Raw genomic sequence first — 22,881 nt, 5'->3', positions numbered from 1 at the left:
AAATAATAAAATTATTTGTTGAGATAAAAGATGATATTTTTAATGTAGAGTGGTCCATCTCACTACGTTTTTGTTGATTGAAATCGGATTCTTTTCTCACAGCAAAGGTTTTTCTTAAATGGAGTTGGCCTCGCATATTTTGGGAGCTTTTGAAAAATTGTAGTAAAAAGATGGATGTTGACAGTAAATTTGCGGTTATTGGAACAGTATGCACCCCCCACTGCTTAGAATATTCACAATTTCGAGAAGTTGTAATTCTCCTTTTTACTTGCTTGTCATGGTCTCTTCGATCAGTCTGTCACCCCCCCCCCCCCTCCGAACCACACACTTTCAAAAACGATGCTACGTGCCTGAAATCAATTTGCCAAACTTCCATTACAGAAAGACTCTGAAAAACAAAGAAGGGACATGATGACTGGTAAACCGTAATAAAGGCTATTCATTTAAAAAAAAATAGTCCCCTTTCCCAGGTTTCACCGGGAGGGGACTAACAGGGATGGTATTATAACATTTTATATCTGTATTTGAGGGAGCAAATGCAGGGTCATGAACTTTTTCATTGCTACTTTTACTTGACAATGGAATACAAATTCAGATGGTATATTACAGAAGATTTAAAATTTTAGCCTAGCGACCATTGTTTACCACTGATATCTACATACATGTATGTTACATATCAATTTCAAACGATCGATTTTATTTATTTTTTAAATTTCTTCGATCAAGTAATGAAAAATTAACAGATTGGATAAAATTTGATCCCATATCACAAGACATTCATTATTTATTATCAAAATATCACCTGGCAGGGATACTAAGCGATCAAAAATACCATCTGTAGAAATAAAACTAAGAAGTTTCAGTCTATCAAATACTTTGACATTTCACCCGTATAAACATGACTGTATATCAACAGTACATGTGAGCTGAACTATTTTTTTTCCATTTTCAAAATACTTTTTAAAGGCTAAAAGAAGCCAATGATTAATTCTAAAAAGTTTAAAATCCTCCAAAAAAATTGTGGTTGAGAATATTGAAAGGGGGCTTCCATATCGGAAGAAAACTGTAAACGAACGAGTTTTCCTCTCCGAAAAATCATTTAAATCATTTAATTGCAGGGGATGGAAAACTATTCCGTCGCACTTCACATCGTCTAAAATATTTTTGAGACAATACTAAAATTTGTCATTATCGCTGTTCTTTTCTTTTTACAATTGCAACTTCCCTACCACCTTCCGTTAAACTTCAGTGAATATTCATTCAAATAGTAGTTTTGTAGGCAATATTTTCAATGTGTTCATTGTATGTCCAATATTTTCACGCACAAAGCAAATTAAATGTAACATGCCAGTATCGTTTAATTCATGTTCTTTATGTGTAAAAATGCAATGTTTGAATAAAAAAGGCTAGATCATCGGACACGACACGCTTTCCCCTCTTTAGCAGGTGCGCTGGTCATTCATGGTCACTGATTCCTCACATCACTGAGCTTGCTGATATCCCGAACATAAATTTGCAAACACAGCTTTTATCTCTGAATATCTAATCACCTAAATTACATAGCGCATTCGAAAGCACTATTAAGTCACAAACCATAAAATGGCGATCCTCTGACCATCAAATTGCCATAACACCCTGGGAATAATTGAGCGCGGCGGACAGTGCAGGCACTGCAATGCGTGCTGGCCATAAATTGTTTTAAATCTCTACACGTCAGAAGAAGAAAAACCAGGAAGAAAAACACGGATGCACTTTAGTCATGTTGGTGACCATCATTGACGCGTTGTAGAAATCGGTTCCATTACAACATTTCTGAAAATGGTTTTATCTACAGCAGTGATTATCATTTTGATATCCGTCTCTGCAATTGCACCAAATCCCAAAAATGTGCGTGTAAGTATCTTTGTACTCATTTACATTTAGTTTTCAGATGCGCATTAAAACAAATAACATTTACATCTACGCAAATGTTTATAAGAGTTTAAACAACAATTTTAGACAGAAGAAAACGAGGGTGACGATATACTTGGACAGTCTTTAATAGAAGTTGAAGCGACAATGGCTAGTTTTGAAATGACTTCGCTGTCAACTGATACGCTTGGGCAATCTTTGCAAGGCATTGACAATATAGTAAGTAACACTTTATATTCATAAAAATGGGAAATTAAAATTCATTAGCTGTTCTTAATATGTATATTTAATGTTTTACGATGTTTACGGTGCAGGCACGTAGCATCAGGGGGGACCTGCCCCCCCCCCCCCCCACTTTTTCTCGCAGCAGCATTTTTTTTTTTACATTTGCATATAAAAAATTGAATTATCATGGAGTTGCCCCCCCCCCTTTTTGGGAGTATGTGAAAAATGGATAGGAAAATAAGGAAATTAGAAGTGAAATCGAAGTAATATATTACACCCCCCCCCCCCCCCGGATTAGGATGTGTGAAATTCCAAATTTCTTTTATCCTTTTTTTTTCTTTTTGCTTGTCAAGTTTTTTTTTTGATGAGTCGGCCCCCCCCCCCCCCCCCCCACTTTCAAAAACGATGTTACGTGCCTGCGGTTGGGCGAGCGCAGCAAGAATTAATTTCACATGTATCTTGTCAATCGCAACATCTCGGACATTTCCGGCAGAGCTCGCAGAAACACCCTAAATGTAAAAAAACATTACCGGATGTTCGAAGTTTATACAAAATGGAGTCGCTTCCCATTAAAATAAATATCGGTTTGACTGCCTTATGTTTCGCTTCTGTGGTATATTTTAGGGTATATCATTGGCTTTTGTTTAAATGAAGCTCGCATATTTATATCAAGTTTTATAGAAGGGGGGGGGGGGTATCTAAAACGTACGCCTATGTAATACATTCGACCTGTTTTTCCGAGCTCTGTCGGAAAGATCCGAAATGTTGCGATTGGAATTTTACATCACATTGTCAACTTTGCATTGTTCTGAAAATCATCAAGTAACAACAAAGAATTGTTTTATTAACTAAGTGATCAAATGTGTAAACGATGAATATTATTTTTCTTTTGTACTTTGTTGTTATCCGACTTTTTTCCGGTTCATAAAGGTTTTTTTAATTTGTTTATTATTGCATGTTAATTACATACATTGTATTCATGCCTTCGGCTAATTTTGTTGGTGTGTAATTTCCCATTTTCCTATTTATTGATTTGATAAGCAATATCTACATAATTTTTTTAACTGTCGATATGACAGAAAAGTATGGTTCTTGCTTGTGTATATATATATATATATAATCTCTTCATCAAAACAATAACAAAAATCTAAGGCAGGTATCGCAGTTTATACTGAAATAGCTAATACTAGATTTACCAATGTTTGATCCATCTCTAAATTTATCGCGGGAAATCTAGAGCGAGACCACTGTGACGTAACACGTTGAACTCTATATTCATTTGTTTACGACTCAATAAGGAAGGAATGGAAGCATGTAATAAAATCTTTGGTCTCACCAAAGCTTGTGCGCTACTCAAAACGTGACCTCAAACCTCAAAGCATCGTTAATAGTGGGTTATATGTTAGCCATTTTTGGCATAGCACCGCGGGAAAAAAACATTAGTGAGCATAATGGGAGGGAGACAAAAAATTCTTTGTGATGAATCTGTAGGATTAGTTCCTTCTTTTTCCCGCGCGCACTGGTTCTTAGAGCTCGCTATATTTGTACATTCCCAGCACATTCAACAGTTTTGAACTGTCTTGTGAATTTCATATACAAAGTGTTAATAAAAAGAACAAAAGATGATTTCGGTTTAATGCGCAGGTTTAATTCTACAGGAAAAAAATCGTTTACGAGGCAGCGTACAGCTCGAGTGCGCAATGCTTTGGGCTTCTTTTTCAATTTCATATATCCGTAGGTTCAAAGTTATAACTTTTTTATGAATTTGTTTTATACAAAAATTAACTTTATACATCTACGTAACGTTTATTACAGAAGAGAAATTGTGATTTAATTTATGAATTTGATAGACTAAAATGCTAAATTGGCGTCATCCAATTAAATAAAACTGAAAATTAAACTGGTTTGCAAGTATTTGCTTCTTTTAATTAATGAAAATTTATATGACATTTGAGTTCTTTTTCCCAGAAAGCATGTTCTACGGTGTCCATGTTTGAACGTAAAGTACTATAGCATTGAATGACTTATTTTTGACGTCGTCGTGTCAATAACTGCCGTCAGGTGAGCAGACAAATGAATAACGCGCGTTAGCGCGTTATGATAATTTGTCTGCTCACCTGACGGCAGTTATTGACACGACGACGTCAAAAATAAATCATTTAATGCTTATATTTACATTCCCTTACTGAGGAAATCAATTGTTTACTTAAATAAATCAATATAAAGTGCAGATCACGGAGGGAGTGAATAAGTAACAGCAAGAACAGCTGTTTTGTAAAACCGGTTTAAACTGATTTTCACATAGCCTGTTGAGATAAGATCGACGAGCATGAAAATATAATCCATGATAAATAACTCTTGAAATGTTGCTTTTAACAATAAAGTCAACTTATTTGTTGAATAATTATAAAACATGGTGTTTTGACAACATTCATGAAATACATTTTTAACTGATAGCATAGAAATCACTGTTTGAGAACTACTTATGTAAATTACTCGTAAATTCATACGCAGTGAATAGGTGTTGCATCTAGAGGCATTTAAACATCACTGAATTTTAATGGAAAAACGCAGTAGAATGTAAATATAGAGCTTTCATCGACTGAAATGAGCGAATAAAGAAATGAAAATGTATTACACAGAATAAGGGAATGTTAAACACTGACATCGGACACAGAAAACTTACTTACACGCTCTAACATATAATTACCGCCTACTAATTATATAATTCGCTTTTCCTTTTGTGAATAATTCATAGACGTTGCCGGGAATAGCCGTTAATGATCTGCATGAAATTGATACCGGACGAGATTCTTTGATGAGGTACAAGTCATTGATAATGAGTAAATGATAACAGGCTGCGCGGTGGGAGAGGGTTAAATAGGGTTGTGAAATGTCTAGCCTTTACTACCGGTATGCTCCACCGCATCTCCATAGCAAAATGGAAGAGAATGAATTGAAAATCCTATTAAAAAGACAATTATTAAAATCACGTTTATATGACGGACGATACCATTTGGAGGGCTTTAAAACAAACATAATAGATAAGGTAAATATCTAATACGCAACATGCATATCCAAGATAGATATCATGTGCGTTTATTAAACAATAAAATGCTTTCTTTGGTGATTCATACGGGATAAGAAAGTAGCGATATTGCACAAAAAATACATAACCCGCGCTAGCGGGATATGTGTTTTTTTCTGCAATGATCGCTACCTTCAAGCTTCATAGCGCGCATGAATCATCAAAGGGACATTCTATTGTTTATATTAACTAAAAATCACTAAATTTTTATTAACGCACAGAATTAAATTAGCTGACATCATCCTGATTATTTCATGCAGTCCGTGATATTTCTTAGGTCGCTGTAGGTTTCGGCCAATTAATGAACAGGGCGTGTCAAAAGTATCTTGTCGGTTTCAGCCGCTGTAGATTTCGACCAATCGATAATCGGGGCGTGTAGATTTCAGTCTGACTGTTTCTATAGAGCAATGAATTAAGATAGTCCTACACCTGGCACTAAATGGGTTCAATTAGCTTTAAATGATAGATATACGTTATAGCAATACATATACAGAAGAAAATATGTATGTTTACGTGCTAATGTTTTTGTTATCACTTCTCAGACGAATGTACCCTTGCGAAAATCTTTGACATTGATAAAATTTGCCAGACGTCCGTTTTTCCTAAAAATAATTCCCAACTTTAGGGAAATTAAAACTGGACATACAAAATAGAATATAAACATTTATCTCAACTACATCTCATAAATAATTTTGCGCAAATTGATGTAAGTAAGTATACGTACGCTTTATGGATTTGATATTATACGATATAAAAAAAGAATACAAAAAAGGCGAGGCTTGTATCGTGTTTGGCCTTCTTTTTTTTTTTACTATTTTATGGACTCTAACTTAAATTCATGGTATTTACTCTATAGAATGACATCTTAGAAAAAAATATGGTGGCGGTAAAATTAATCATATACGTATGTTGACGGATTACTTTTCACGCTATAAGCTCTATAACTAAGTAGACCCTGACGAAAAATGCCGTAAAAATTATATTTTGCTACTGTTTTTTCAGTCCTTTCAAATGTTTGCGTAAAAAATGATATGGATGTCATTTCATGATAATTTTCTACCAAAAAGCATAATTTATATAAAAAGTTAATGTCATTCAGGTCTGTAGTATTTCAGGTCTTTAGTATGTCCCGTATACCGATCCCAATACAATGAAAAACTCCGAAATTTTCCGAATACATAACAATAGTCTCGATAAAAATGCGTCTAACAGTCTTTGACCATCTTTTCATATACGAGCAAAACAAAAAATGTGTAATATTTTTAAAAGGCATAAAACATATTTCTACCTGTAAATTTACTTTTAATTGATAAAAATGAGCATTACATTAATTCATTAAAAAAAAAGCTATCCCGCAGAAACGCAGTTACAATATTTAAATGTGTATCAAATAACGGACCGCCTCCTGGCGACCCGTAAAAACGCTATGTAAAGGTCGAGCAAATATTGTAAAATCTGTATTATGACGTAGTGTGAATAGAGGAAATAAAACATGATAGATGTAAATATTCATTTGTAAACCGTTTTATAGAGCCTCCTACATGAAGCTGCAGGTTTTTAGCTCTTGATAGGTCCCATGTCGTCAGTGTACATTATGTATGTTCTTTCAAAAGTAAAATTATTATAACTTTTCATGCGTCTGTATTTGTGCGATTGATATTGTGTGTTTTAAACACACTCAGGTTGTTCTGACAAAGAAAAACCGGACGCGATAATCGTTAAACTGAGAAAAATGTTTTAAGTGATACATATACAAGTAAATAATATTGAATATATTTATACATATGTCGTCTGTGTTCTAGATAAAATCTATGTCTTCCAAACAAATTTTTATCACATTAAATGTCGATAAAGTGAACGAGAAGGTCGGATTTTTATATTTTAAGTAATAAAGAAAAATAAGTATACACTTCGGTCGATATAACATCGAGTTGAGTGACGGTACTTTATAGTCGGTGTATATTTCATTCGCGATTCGCAACAAAATAAAGATTATGATTGGCGCATTTTTATTTGACCCGCCCACTTATCAACGGCTTCTTTCATGCAACATGCAAAGGATAAAGCATAGTGCCATAAACTGCAAATTTTTAGTATGTTTTTAATTGAACCATTCGTAGGTAGTGTAGGTTTAAGTTTGTGTAAATCATGAGCATCCCTATAAATTCTTCTTAAAATTGATCTTTTCTTAAAAACAGAAACGATTAGAAGAATTCGTTGTTCAACACCAAGCTTTAAACAGAACAATTAGATTTTTGTAAGCAAGATGATTTATCTGAATATATTGTACATTTTGTATTTAATTATTATCATAGGGCTGATTAATTTTTGCTAGGTGGTGTGGCAATTGGCCTCTGGCAAGATTGGAAATATACAGCGCACGTCAATTTCATCTGTTACAAAACCTTTATCGACGACAAATTGACGCGGACTTATGAGAAAACATTGTATTGAAACTGTAGTTATAAAAATTGTATTTTCAATCACTTCAGCGTTTCTAAGTTACAGTGATCGAAAAACATTAAATTTAGTATCAGCAAAGCTTTTGAAAAACATTTTATTTCATCATGAACTTTTCATTAATTATTTCTAGAATGATGCAGTAAACCAAAGCTGTATCTTGTCTTCTTCGTCCTACACTGAAATGGATATATCAGAAATTTCCAATTTTGAGGAGAATTCGGTTTGTAAAAGTTATTTGTCTTTAAGTTACTTGCGTAAAAATGAATTAATGTGAAAAGATGCAAATATTTCAAAACATATTTTATTCTAAGAAATGTTATTTAATAAGATAATGGGATTTCATTCAGGTTTCAAAATCAAACAGAAATAATCCGGAAAATAGATTTACAACCTCAACTCCAAGAAAACAAAAAACGAGACAATCATCGGAAAATATTCCAAGCATTACTGATGTAAGTAATAAAAGAAGTAGTAGTTTATATACAGTAATATACAGTACTTTATATCAATATTTCCAAAGCAAGATTGAAATAAATGAACAATGAAATTTCTGCTTACTAATGTGGTCTAGATACTCTAGTTTATATATAGTACAACCGTTCAATAAATGTGGTGTCATCACCGAAATAAATCAGAAATCCGTTTGCTACTTTTTCCTTCAATTCAGTAAAAATATATGAATATTAATTTACAGGATATAGACATTTCAGAGTGCAGTTCCATAGGGGAAAATAGTCTTGAGGAGGAACAGCCACTGACTTTTGAAAGTAGTTTTGAAACAACAATGCCCTGCACTTCCAGTACGCCGCTTTTGATAAAAAAGAAGAGAACAACCGGTATGTAAAGCATTTCATTTACGCTGTATCAATTGTTTCTATTAAACTCCTAACCTACAAATATTAATTACTTCACCGTCTATCGGGTGACATTTTGCAATCGGTCTTCGTTTGTCATTGTCCGTCGCGCGTCGTTCGTTAACAATATCACATTTATAACTTATTCTTCACACTACGAGGTCAAAGATTACCATTTTTGATATGAAGCATCTTTAGGATAAGAGGGATCTAAATTGTGAATTTTATGACCATTCCATTTTCGGGGCCTTCTGAACGGGGTCAAATATGCTAAAAAGGGCCAGATTTTCAAAACTCGTCTTCTCTTTTTCCACATATGCGGGGAAAAATTAAATGCATGGCGATGATGTCATTGAAAACCTATTTCAAAACTGTAAAATTCATGGCTCCTGCGTGAGGGGTGTTTGCCCTAGGCCAGGTAATATTGTTAAATAGTTAACAGGGCCACGTGACCATATAATTGTGAAAATGTATAAAATTATAGAATCTCTTATTCTCTCTATTCAGAGCAGGGGAGATAAACTGAATGCATCGTTACGGTATTCATGAAACCCTCAACCTTAATTGTGAAATTCATGACCCTTGGGTCAGGGGTTCAGGCCGATATGACAAGATAGTGAAAATATAGTAAATTTCAGAAAACAAGTCTTTCGACTTTCAAAGACGTGTGAAATAAAATAAATGCATTATCATTTTATAATAAGATAAAACTATAAATGCAGAGGTAAGACCCATTGACAGATCGATCTAAAGACTATGGTACGCAGGTGACTGTCATGGCCTGTAGGCCTCTCTTTTCTTGAATACCAATGTTTGATTACACGTACAATAAACAATGAATAATTATCGAGTGTTACACATGTATCAAGATTTGAAAGAGAGAGAGAGAGAGAGAGAGAGAGAGAGAGAGAGAGAGAGAGAGAGAGGAGAAGAGATAGATAGAGAGAAAACACTTAAGAGAGAAAGTTCTCCAACCTAATCAAGAGTTTTTCATTTCTTTGCTATTGTAGTTAAATCATCTAGACACCGAAAGTTACTACAGAAAGCACTTTCAACAACATTTATCTGTTTAGTTAGATCAAGAAAGTGCCGATTATCTTGCTTAAGTGGAATAAATACAGATTTCGTAAAAAAAGTAAGAACAAGGGTTTGGACAAAGGACTTTGAAAGCAGAGTTGAATGGTTCTCTGACAAATATTCCGAGGCCATTAACAAAGAAATATCCGTCAGATACACTATAGAAGATGGGCGACAGATTTGCGCAAAATGCTTTAGGAATTTGTACAGACTGGACAAATCATTTTATTACAAATACATTTCAAAATTTGAGAAAGGTGCGCTTTCAGCAGGATACAGAAATGCCAAAACACTGCACAAAACTTCGGAATTAGCAATGGACTGGCTAAACGATTATGCTGTTTTTCACGGGGACCAAATGCCTGACAAGGGTATCGTTCTTTTGGCATACAAAACCAGGAAAATTGACATCTTCAACCAATATTTTGACGAAACTGTGGAAAAAATGCAGAAAACTGTTTCAAGGTCAAATTTTTACAAAATTTGGGCAGACAATTTTCCCAGTCTAAAAATAAAGCAGGTACGTGTAAAAACATATTTTAACTTTAAATTACGTGTGATGTATGTAAGATTTTTTAGGATTCAATTACCATCAAGTCAAAATGTAAAAAGGCATAAACATTAATATATCAATAATGATAAACAAAGTTAAAAGTATTTCCTCAATTTATATTTTAGGAAGCCATTTCATGAGACTAAGTATCATAGCATTGTTAGAAAATTGTTGATTTTTTTTTTCAGACTAATTCTTTTTCAAAATGCAACACCTGTACAAAACTTGATGCGCAGCTACAAGCCACCAGAGACCCGATAAAGCGTGATGAAATTAAAGGTCTAATTAAAGCGCACAATTACAGACAAATGTAAGTAATTAATATTATTATTTCATAATGCATTATGTTATATTATATTTCTGATTTCAGATATTTAATGAAAAAAGTCTATGTAAAATATCTTTAACTTATCTTTTCAAAATTTTTTTACATTTGTAACCTCATTTTTTCAAATGCAAACACAACAGTTACTGTTATCTTATATTATGAATATTTATTCAATTGTTAAAGGATGGAAAGAAAATATTACTACTCAAAACGCAACCAAGCAAAAGAATCAAAACGAAGATACATGTCAATAATTATTGACGGAATGGATCAGAGTAAGTTTATGGAACTGTTTTCGCTTCTTTTCTTTTTTAAGTCTTTTTTAAGTAAAGGACCCGACTTTTGTTAGCAGTGCAAGAGGCTCGGGCAAAAATAAATTGCTAGACTTATTTGTATTTGCTTAAAGGTGACGCATTTAATAGCACTGAACATTTTCAACATAAGTGGCGCAACTGCAACGTGTTAGTAACCATAATATTGTTGATCCTGCAAACTGTACAACACACTAAGATGCGGTTTTTCTCCTTACTCTTCAGTGAAGACTAATTTGCCTCATTTCCTTGGACGTCAATCCAATGATTTAGACATGGCAAACCTTCTGTCTACCCACATTCAAGGAGTCATTAATCATGGATTAGATAAATTTACAAAATACGTGGATATCAACGAATATGCACATGACTCGAACATGGTCATGAACACAGTTTTGAAGGAACTTTATTCAGCTAGCTTGCAAATGGTAAACTTTTACTATTTAATTTTGATACGATGTGCTACATTGTATGTATGTTATTGTATCGATCAAACATAATATTTCTTGATTTTGTGTAATTCTATGAAATACATTATTGCATACATTCAGTTCGATAAATTAATATATCAATTGCTTTCTAAAATTATATCGGTTCAACTTTAGCTGCATACCTTGTACAGCATCAAATAAATTAATATGACTTTTTTACAGGGAAATTTTCTACCTCCAACTCTCTATGTCCAAGCCGATAATTGTTTTCGAGAAAACAAAAATAAGTTTGTTTTAGCATTTTGTGAAATGCTAGTGTGGAAGAACATTTTCAAAGAGGTGAGTATTATTTAAATAACAAAACGGCCTCTGTTATTTAATGTAAGAACATCACATACACATCACTGAAAAACTGTTCAATTTGTTTATAGAACTTTCAAAAATACTGCAATGACCCGTTTAAGCAATGCTACATTGTGATCATGATACTTTAAATGAATTCTTTTTATGAAAACCACTTTTTAATTTGACTTTACAATTTTTTATTCATGGTAAGAAGTAGAAAAAAAATATTTTAACACTTCAGGTGCACATTTCCTTTTTGTTCGTCGGACATACCCATGAAGATATTGACGCTGGGTTTAGCAAAATCGCAGATCAATTGAGACGAAACGAAGCTTCAACAATACCAAGACTGCTGTCTTTGATACCCAATACTCGACAACTGAAAGGGCTTTATGATATAAGAAACTGGTTGTCTCCATATCTAAATTCAGTGTCTCAACATACTAAACCCCATCATTTTCGATTTTATAGGGATTATCAAAATCAAGTAGTTTCAGAATACAAAGGAAGTCACAATAATCTATGGAAACGTTTACCTAGCACAATTTTGAAACAAATGCCAAATGGTCTTCCACAAATTTTAATACCTCCTTATTTTGAAAAAATAAATATCGAAGCATTGGAGAAAAATATTGATCGCTCAAAGTTTTTATTTTCAGAACAATCGCAGTTTCAGTGGTGGAAACGATTTGTTAATTACTTAAAAGATCTTAAATCAGACCTAACACTTCGAACGAGATATGCCAAAGATCAAGCAAGATGGTTGCTTCCACTTCTTCCTAAACAACGAGAAAATGCAGACCAAGAAGAGGCAGGGCCATCGAGACTTGATCCCGAGTTACATGAAATGGTGGACAAAGAATTAGATGAACCGATTGTAAGTATGCGTTAAAATATTTTTATCAATGGCATACACCAGTCAAGTTTTATATCATTTCCGACAAAGAGCACACGGTGGGTGTGAGCGGTCAGCAGAGGATGCTCACTCCTCCTAGGCACCTGATCCTACCTCTATCTTTTTAGAGGTCCGCGTTACTCTGCTTTAAATTTGTATTTTGTTTTATGGATTTTTGAGATGGCTGACAGTTTGTTATTGTCATTTTTTTTATTCTATTCTTTTGTAAGCATACATAATACCAATTATTATATAAAGTGTTTATATCAAATCTTAGAAGTGATACTTTAAATTTCAAAATAGTATATTTATGTGGTTATTCGCCTCATCTAATTGGTTTTGCTGTATTTGATGCGTACATGTAAATACAGGTGCATGTAACCACATAAACTGTTGACATATAAATTATTGTTTCCCACAAGTCGTTCATTTATACTTGCTAAGCTTTCTGTGTGTTCAAACAAAATCAATGCGGAGTAAAAAAACAAATGCATCTTTACCTAGCTAAAATCTCTGGCAATGCTTAACCTGCATTTTACTTTAATTTACTGCAGGTTCAAATGCGAGTTCAAAAGAATACCAATCCTTTGAGAAGAACACCTGGTGCTAATGCTAGCAATAGAAAATCGCAAAACAAAGGCAAGTATTTTTTATTTCATACCTTCTGATACCATCAGTTTTGAACGAACTTACAGCTATTCATGATGATCATTAATGATCCCACCCAAGTGCCGATGCGATTATTAAATATACTACTGGAAATCTAACATCGTCATTGCAAAATGATTGTTATGTATATGATGAACAAAGGTAGATAGAATTATTAGATCCATGGCACCACCGTCAGGGACTCGGGACGTTTGATACCAGGGCAAAGCGTTACCGCTTTAGTTAAAGTGTACATGCATGTGTGTCACTGATAAAGTTGTGAATGTTGAAAACTTCACCAATCTGGATGAAAGTGGTGATCCCAAATCAAGGAGTGGAATTTCTTACAAGTGAAAGATGTTATTTACTACTGAAATGTTTTCCTACTTTTGTTTCATTGTAAAAAACAGAATTCCTACTATATATTTAAAAGATGTGTTGTTTAAAAATCATAAACAAAAACAAATTTTGTACAGGAGAGTATTGTGACTGTTACTGTGCTTTTCTCTATTATCTTTCCCATGACTGTATTGAAGTGATCATTAATGATAACTCGCATTGTGTTTCCATATGAAACTCACAATACAAATTCATGCAATTTGCAATGAATAGTAAAAAGAAAATGTCTGGAAAATTTAAGACACTTTAAGCCTTAGGATTTATAAACTTTCTTTTCAATTACTGTAGATGATGTTTTGAATATTGCCAACACCGATGATCAGAAATCGACACACTTGAAGAAGAGGACAAAAAAGAAGACAAATAAACAGATAATTGTCAGGACAATTTTTCAAACATTAGTATATTTTTATAGAGTTGACACAGATAAACATTTTTATCTTGATCTGTTTTTAGACTTAATTCAAGCAATCCATTCAATTTGTGGTATTTTCATCTTCTTACATATATATGCAATGAGCTATAATCTTTCAGTATTTGCCTTTTTATGGCATCTTACAATTAGATGTCATTTATATAGAACAGCGTATACAAGTCTTCTTTTTTTGAATTATTTTGAAATTTTTCTTGAGCGAAGCTATATGCCATCCATTTGCTTCAGTGGTTAAATTCCTTTAAAAAACTGTCGGAACATTTTGATTCCCATTGTCCATTGGTTTTGAGAGCTGTTAAATAAAATAAGTATCAATCTAGTATTGTGTCAGTACAATCTTAGCTTTTTGACGTCTGTTTATACACTTGAGTGTAACTTTCACCTCAATGGAGTAAAATTAATCTTACTTTTTAATTTGGGGGTAAATTTACCCCATGGTTAAAGATGGGATTTTTGATTGCTATACAGGTGTACATGTAATCATATTGTGTAGGTGTTAATCTTAGTTTTTGTTTGTCTTACTTTTTTAAATGGGAGAAATTTACCCCATGGTATAGAAAGGGATTTTTTAATTGTATAAAATGTTATGTAGGTGTTAATCTTACGTTTTGATTTTGAGGGATATTTACCCTATGGCTAAAATAGAAAATTGTTATTGCTATACATATCATGTGTTGATTTTAATTTTACTCCTTGATTTGGAAGGAAATTTACCCTAAGCTAAAAAAGGGAACTTGTAATTGCTATACATGTATATGTTGTTTAGTTGTTCATCTTACTTTTGGATTTGGCAGGAAATTTACCCCAAAGGCTAAAGAGAGAGAATTTGTAATTGCAATACATATTTTGTTTACTAGATTACTTTCTAATTTGGGAGGAAATTTACCCCAAAAACTAAATAGTTTAAAATGTGTTATCGTTATATGTGTGGTGTGTATTTATTTTACTTTTTGATTTGAGAGGAAATTTATCCCAAGGCTTAACAGCTAAAATTTGTAATTGCTATACATATATATGTTGTGTAGGTGTTTACCTTACTTTTTGATTTGGGAGGAAATTTACCCCGAGGCTAGATAGTTAAAAAATGTTTTATCGCTATATCGATGGTGTGTATATATTAATCTTACTTTTTGATTTGAGGGGAAATTTATCCCAAGGCTTAATAGCTAAAATATGTCTTTGCTATTACAAATATATGTTGTGTAGATATTGATTTTACTTTTTGATTTGGGAGGAAATTTACCCCAAAGCTAATAAGAGAAAATTTGTAATTTCTATACATATGTTGTTTAGGTGTTTTTCTTTCTCTCTGATTTGGGAGAAAATTTACCCCAAGGCTAAAAAGCTAATTGGTAATTGGTATAAGTGTGATGTGTATATATTAATATTACTTTTTGATTTTAGGGTAAATTTATCTCAAGGCTAAATAGCTAAAATTTGTAATTGCAATACATATGGTGTGTATATATTTATCTAACTTTTTGATTTGAGGGGAAATTTATCCCAAAACTTAATACTTAAATTTTGTAATTGCTTTACATATATTATGTGAACGTGTTCATCTTACTTTCTGATTTTGGAAGGAAATTACCCTGAGGCTAAAGAGAGGAAATTTGTTATTGCTATACATATGTTGTGTAAATATTAATCTTACATTTTGAATTGGGATGAAATATACCCTAAGGCTAAATTGAGCGAATTTATAATTCCTTAACATATCGTGTGTAGATATTTGTCTTATTTTTTGATTTGAGAGGAAATTTACCCCAAGACTAAAAAGAGGGAATTTGTATTTTCTATACATATGTTGTTTGTGTGTTTTTCATACTTTCTGATTTGGGCTATGTAGTGGAAATTTGTAATTGCTATACATACGGTGTGTATATATAAATTTTACTTTTTTTATTTGAGGGAAATTTAATCTGAGGCTAAAGCGGGAACTTTGTAATTGCTATGCATATGTTGTACAGGTGTTTAATCTGTTTTTATATGTATTTACGAGTCAATAAATGAGTTAACACAGATTTTTCTACGTTTCTGCGTTATTTTGAGGTAAAACGCCGAAAACAGACAAAAAGATTTTCTGTTTTGATTTTGGAACGCGTTATATACAGTTGACACTTTTTTAAATTAGTAATTGCAAAATGTTTGCTGACATAATTGTAGAAATGTTTGTTGTTTTGTTTTTGTAGCAAAAGATACTTGTACTGGAAATACATGCGAGACACCCAACAAATGTCTGTCGCATCCTTGCCAAAACGGTGGAAGTTGCAAAGAAACTAATAATGAACAAACTCCGTACACATGTGACTGTGGACAAGGATATCCCGGAAGCAACTGTGAAGGTTTGTTAACTTACACCTTGGTTTATTTTCAAAAGGAAATAATTAACATTATTCCGAATTTTAAGAGTTGTTGTATTATTCACAGGAATTAATATTATTTGACGCTAACCGAAATGCATGTACCTGTAGTTGTGCAGTAATGAAAACAAAATGCACACTATATACTTTTAAAGATATGTTTGAGTTGTCAGTTAGTTTGTACAATGAAGTTTACTTCATGAAAAATGAATCAAATTAGTTCAGAAGTCAAAAGTTAAAAAACATATTTAAAAAAATAAAAAATCTAACAGTCCTTTTTAATCGGGGAAGCCTCTAGCATATCCACATATTTTTTTAAAGTTCCTTACAAGCTAAAAATTAAAAGACACCGCTTTTGTTGTTGCGATCCAATTGCACTTTTCAGCATTCTTTATCCATTTGAACAAAATAAGCATAGGTTGAAAAAACAAACGCATTTGTTTCTTACACCTTTTTATTATTTTTAGGTCGATCATGTCAGTTTGAACACGAGATTGACCCGGCCTGTTTTCTTGATACAGACCGGTCATCATGGCAGAGAAATTCAGTGAGTGACAATGTTTTTATGAAAGATACAAAAAGCATATTATACAGCAATGATTCTCTAAAGGGGCCTTGTCACGAGTTTATTCAAAAATTATTTTTCCGATTTTAATAATTACAATGCTTCAGTAAGGCATCTTTGAAAGGCAACCAAAATTTCAGTGTCATTCGTTGAGTTATTAGCGATTTACAGAGTTTACAATTTTTCGCTGTGTAAACAAAGCTTTTGTTTACATTTTTTAAAAATGTTTAAGTAAAATTTCTATTTTAGACATAAAATGAATAAGTTAAACGTTAGGTATTGATTACCTATCCTTTAAATGAATAAGAATATAGCCAGTGTTTTAAGAGTAAGAAACAAGTCCGGTTGTGGGATATTTCATTTATTCGCCTGACCCCTGGACCATGAGGGATCAGTCCTACAATAATCAATAAACATAATGATATACAAATATAATATGTAATTATTTCATTTCACGCTCACCGGTATATATATATATATATATATATATATATATATATATATATATATATATATATATATATATATATATATAGTTCAATTTTTAATGTTTACAATGCTTCAGTAAGGCATTTTTAATATCATCCGTTGAGTTACAAGCGATTGATAGAGCTTACAATTCTTTATTATGTAAACAAAGCTTTTGTTTACATTTTGAATGTTGAAGTAAAAATTCCAGTTTTAGGCCTTAAATGAAATTGTTAATCGTTAGAAACTGTTTATTCATGCTTTAAACGAATAAGAAGATAGACAAATGAGCTTGAGAAAATTGTTTTACTGGTTAAATGAACCTACCTTAAACAAAAACAGGGTACGAGCCTTGTTTACATGACAAAGATTTGTGTATCCTGTATCTTGATCATAACTCCACTCCTGACTCTCAAATTTCATATGATCATTTGAAATACATTCCTAAAGCATTGTAAATAATGAAAACATTAAAATTGAGTTTGACCAAAATGGTGACCATGCCCCTTTAGATATTTAATACATAAATTATACTTTAATCCAGCGTCATCTTTAAAGCATCTTTGTCATGTCATCTGTACTTCTTAATCACGAATCCAAGCACTGCAAATGATATATTTAAATCGCATTGGCGCAGGTGAATAATGACTTGAATTTAAGAATTAAACATGTCGATAAAAAATCCTCCAATAAGTGAATCAAATTTTGCAGTTTAGACAATCATTGGCATTGCTTCAACACGTATTGTCAAAACCATCTTGTCGTTTGAAAAGGTGTGAGTCGGTTATTTTCTACATGTTAGACAAAGCTGGTGTTAATATATCATATGTTGTTTTCTTTTACTTTCTTTTCTCGTCTTAAATATTTTGTGCAACGAGTCCAAGTGGTTCATGGTATTTTTAATGAAAGTAAAGCGCTTAAATAATCCTATATGTTATCGGCATTTACAATTTATTGCCAGATATAATTTAATAAAAGAACAAAATTCGTAGAACATTTTTATCGAGGCACAGAGAGGTTCACTATGTTGCACAAATATTGTACAGCGACAGAAGCTTATTGTTTCTAATTGAGAACCCAGCTAACTTTTTGAAACATCATACAAAAGCGTGTGGCAATTTTTTGCTTTTTTTAATCTTTTTTTTTGCAGGAGCAACCAAATGCATATCCTCCTATAAAGGCATACAAAGGGAACCATTACTTGTTCCTGAACTCTTCCCTAACGGACGGACGGAAAAATTACTTCTCTGATAAACGCATTGCCTTCGAAGGTATGCTCAATAAAGTATTTAATCTGACGGAGAGAGAAGGTACATGTGTATGCTCGATCAATACACATGTATTTGACATGTTTTTATAACACATAGATAAGTGGTAATAAACTGATTTTACGTGCATTAAAAAGAATGCGCTCGCAAATGTTTTCAGTAAAATCCAATTCTAATAACAAGTTTTCCCCATTACGTTTAAATGAAGACTATCAGTCAAACTTTGTTGGCAAAGTGATATAACATAGCTAAATGCGTGTATTTTATATTGCGGGCGTGTTTGTAAATTAATGTATAACTGTGTAAATGTTGAACATACTCTTGTGGACCAATTTAATGCCTAAAATATTTGTGAAAATGTTTGATATCTAAATATTTAATGAGTTGATGTGATGTACATATCTTTGTAATTAACTTCTTATTTACGGAAAATTGTATTTTGCCTATATATTTTTAGTTATAGAATCGATACATTTACATGTATATCACCAAGGAAACATGACTCCTTAACAATAATGGCAATCTTTAATGGTTTTTGCAGATAGAGACTATTGTTTGACTTTCGCTTATTACATGAACGGTGAGAACGTCGGCGGGCTATTGGTTTACATGTATACGAAACAAAATGACTTTCAAAAGCAGTTTAACCAACGGGGAATGTTGGGCAATGAATGGCACATAGCCCGTATAAACCTACATCTCAATCAGCTTACCTACGTAAGTGTATATGTGTAAGTCTGTCTGTGTGTATTCTATGCGTGTTTTAGAGAGAGAGAGAGAGAGAGAGAGAGAGAGAGAGAGAGAGAGAGAGAGATAACATTGTACATGGATGAACACATTAAAAGCTGAGTTTGTGTCATTAATAGATTTACTTCCAAGGGTATATGAAAACATCATTTGGAAATATTGACAACAGTTCCATTGCACTGGATGATATTCAACTCTTGCCACATCGATGTCCCTGAACTATACCAAGAGCAGAACCGTTGTTTAAAGAGCAACAGTGCATCAGCTTGACATAATTTGTGCTTTATTTTTCATTAATCTGTTCATTAATTATTTCCATTAATATTATCCATCTAAATTGATTGTTTAATTGTATTTCAAATATAAATAAATTTTGAGTATTAGATAATAAACATTCCTATGAATTGTTTTACTTACCTGAGCAAGAAGTTCTACTGTAGTTAGCTTACTAATCATAATTTGTTTAGCGTCTTTCTATTAGTTTGTCCGTCCGTTTGTCTGTGAATCTGATATTTTACTGACTTTTTTCAATAACCACTGGGCTGATTTCAACTAGATTTGTCAAAATGCATCTTCAAATACAGTCATTTTCTTTAAGATTCTTAACATGAAAAGAAACGCCCTCTTTAAAGTGGAGATAATTCAGTTATAAAACTAATTTTAAAATTGGTTTGATCAAGTGTTATTGTTTATACCGGTATAAAGTGCAGCGAGTCTAAACACAAGTTGCAACAACGCATTAGACTCTCAACTGAAAACCATTTAATCAGAAAAGATGAATCTTGTGTAGAAGTATTTCCAGTTAGTTGTATAATTTGTTTGCTGGAGTAGAATAAAGCAAAAAATGGGGATTTTTTTTTCATACACACAAATCGAACTTTTCTTAGATTTTTCTTCATTAAACTGTTTGACTGAAAAATATTCAAGTTATTTGGAAACATCTTCATAAAGTACATGCAGTACGTGTAATTAAAATTTGTTTAAATCATAATCCAGGAGAGAAGGGTCAGGCCAAAATGACGGATGGCGTTTTTAAATAGATTAATGTAATAATAAATAGGGAAATATTCAAAATTCATCCTTTTAAATACTGTTAAATTTCCCCGACAAAATCGGTATTTGTGTGCTTGTTCATTCACAATTTTTATAGATATTCTAGTCCGAATTTCCTCTATCAGTTTTCAAATTACTACCCATTTTTGATTCATTATAACAAAAAACTGAATGATGATAATACTTAAATATTTATAGTATTAAACTAAGTATATTGACCTTTCTCTGCTGGCATAAAATTTATATGAGGTCAATGATCAAAATTTTGAGATATGGTGTCTTTTATCATTTTTAAGCATTTTTCAATATTTTTGTAATGTGTGCCATAGGATTATCTAAACGAAAAAGCAAGATAAAACCAACTGAAAATAGGCAAAATTATGTTGAATAACAAATGAAATCTTAACTTTAAATATTATAGTACTACCAAAAATATTTCAGGGGAATACAAAATCCGAAAAATTTAGCCGAATTTCCTCTGTTTTGATAAAAGTCAAACTTTGTCAGTGCCTAATTCCATAATTTAGTAAACATATCGATTGTTTTGTCAATGATAATTCATTTCACAAATACTTTTTGTATTTAAAACAAATTTTAAGCAAGAAATTGAACTTTTTAACAATCCGGATTTGAGAACTCAAACCCTGAGTAAACAACGTCGTTAACAGGTATAAGGGAGAATCTTTTAAAGTCTTCTCAAAAGACGTCTGATGTTGAAAGTGGAATTTTTTTTAAAGAATATTGAGAATGTAGATGTAGATTGAAGTACCTGATAACCTTGGGTAAAGTGGGGACAATAAAATTGGTAAATTATGTCACCAAGTATACTGTCTGAAAGGTATTTAAACGATTATTAAATTGCAAAACTGTTTTTTTTTCAATTAAAAGTTTGATATCGAAAGCAGCTTGTTTTATTTCTATGTTTTCTTGTTTAAAAAACGTGGTAGAATGGGTCGAGTAACGAAAAAGAAAGCAAATAAATAAGTCGGAAACAAAGCATAAAATTTAATACAGAGAAATCTTTGATCTAAAGTTACTGATTTTTAACATTTTTATGAAATATTTAAACTTTTATCTGAACTTTTTAAATTGCTGATTTTAAAATTAATTAGTATTGATTCCTAAGATTTTATTTCTGATTCTTGCTTTTGAAGTACTTGCTAGTTACTGAACATTTGATTTTAACTAGTCTTATGGTGAGTCCTGTTGATTAAAGGTAATATCACGCAGAATATCATAAACTGGTCTCGTTGATTGTTAAGATTCTATAGAAACGTGTATTTTCAATGACCTCTTCCTAGGGAACAACTGTAAGTGATTTCATAATTCTAATAGTCAATGAACACTGTACATATACTTGTGAGTTAATGCTTAGCATTCATAAAACCTACGAAAAAGAGATTATGTAGTATCGATATATACGCCTAACAATTACCAAATTTGTATTGAGAAACATATCCATTTACGCTTAACGTGAAGAGTTTGTTCAGAAGATGAAAGACATTTAGGAAAACAATATTTAGTGCACAGATTTTTGCAACTATACACGAATACATTTACAATCAAAATCTGATAATTCACAAACGTTTTAAGTATACAACTATTGCCATGATACATAAAATCAAAATTAACAGAGAGTTTGATTAACGTGCAACAATTTTGAAGGTATTGAAAAAAAAAAACAATGCTGTCTACACATAAACCTACCTCATTCCTAAATTAAGTCCAACTGAACCATTTTTGAAATGTGCTTTAACAAAAAGGAATACATAGCATATCGCGTTTACTACAAAGCTCTAGGGAACAGATTTTAGCTCGACAAGACTCCTTTTTTCCTTTGTACAAATTCATAGAGTTTTAAGCAAGATACGGAGCTTGCGATTGTTTGTTATGTAAACAATACTCGTATTATCTGTTTGTTTACATTGGTTAAATTTACCGGTAAATATTCTTTTGTAAGCTGAATTTTCTATCTGCCTATTCGTTTTAAGCATAAATGAACAGTTTTTAGACTTTATTCTATTCATTTTAGGTCTAAAATTATCCTTTTACTTATAACATTCAAAATGTAAGCAAACACCTGACGAAAGCTTTGTTCACATAAAAGAGAGTTGTGAGTTCTGTTCTCGCTTAAAACTCGAAGACTGCCGCCTTAATTTTGGTTAATTATGATAAAGGCCTTACTGAAACATTGCAAAGATTAAAAACGGGAAAACAACTTTAGCCGAAAATCGTGATCATGAAAAAAATCAGAAAACAATTTGTTTAAGAATTGTGTTTGAATTGCTTGCAAATTACCTAAAAAACGATGTTCAATTTATACCAGCCAACCTTACATATAGGAGTACATTTAATTGTTTAAGAAACATACCCTTTTATTTGGCTTACTATTTTGAGTTTCGTATTTTCCCAAATATAACGTTATGCCTGTAATATTTTTAAGTACATGAAAAATA

General features: G+C 32.2%; 1 protein-coding gene and 1 long non-coding RNA gene across 2 annotated transcripts; both read left to right on the top strand.

Annotated features, from left to right (window-relative positions):
* The first annotated feature begins 1,248 nt into the window (after nucleotides 1–1,248).
* Nucleotides 1,249–16,000, top strand: LOC128164201 (uncharacterized). The gene is made up of 13 exons (XM_052827959.1): nucleotides 1,249–1,893; nucleotides 1,999–2,130; nucleotides 7,818–7,907; nucleotides 8,035–8,139; nucleotides 8,382–8,523; nucleotides 9,552–10,138; nucleotides 10,360–10,481; nucleotides 10,683–10,774; nucleotides 11,036–11,238; nucleotides 11,464–11,580; nucleotides 11,828–12,463; nucleotides 13,036–13,120; nucleotides 13,817–16,000. The coding sequence occupies exons 1-13, from the start codon at nucleotides 1,819–1,821 to the stop codon at nucleotides 14,194–14,196; spliced, it is 2,766 nt and encodes a 921-aa protein (XP_052683919.1). The 5' UTR covers nucleotides 1,249–1,818; the 3' UTR covers nucleotides 14,197–16,000.
* Nucleotides 16,001–18,507: 2,507 nt separating this feature from the next.
* LOC128164202 (uncharacterized) lies at nucleotides 18,508–19,732 on the top strand. The gene is made up of 3 exons (XR_008240917.1): nucleotides 18,508–18,628; nucleotides 19,167–19,342; nucleotides 19,492–19,732. It is a non-coding gene; the product is annotated as an uncharacterized LOC128164202 (long non-coding RNA).
* Nucleotides 19,733–22,881: the final 3,149 nt, after the last annotated feature.

The sequence above is a fragment of the Crassostrea angulata genome, chromosome 9, assembly GCF_025612915.1.
Source record: "Crassostrea angulata isolate pt1a10 chromosome 9, ASM2561291v2, whole genome shotgun sequence".
In the NCBI taxonomy this organism is placed as follows: Eukaryota; Metazoa; Mollusca; class Bivalvia; order Ostreida; family Ostreidae; genus Magallana; species Magallana angulata.
The sequence above is the reverse complement of the archived record's forward strand: the minus strand, read 5'-3'. Positions and strand labels throughout refer to the sequence as shown.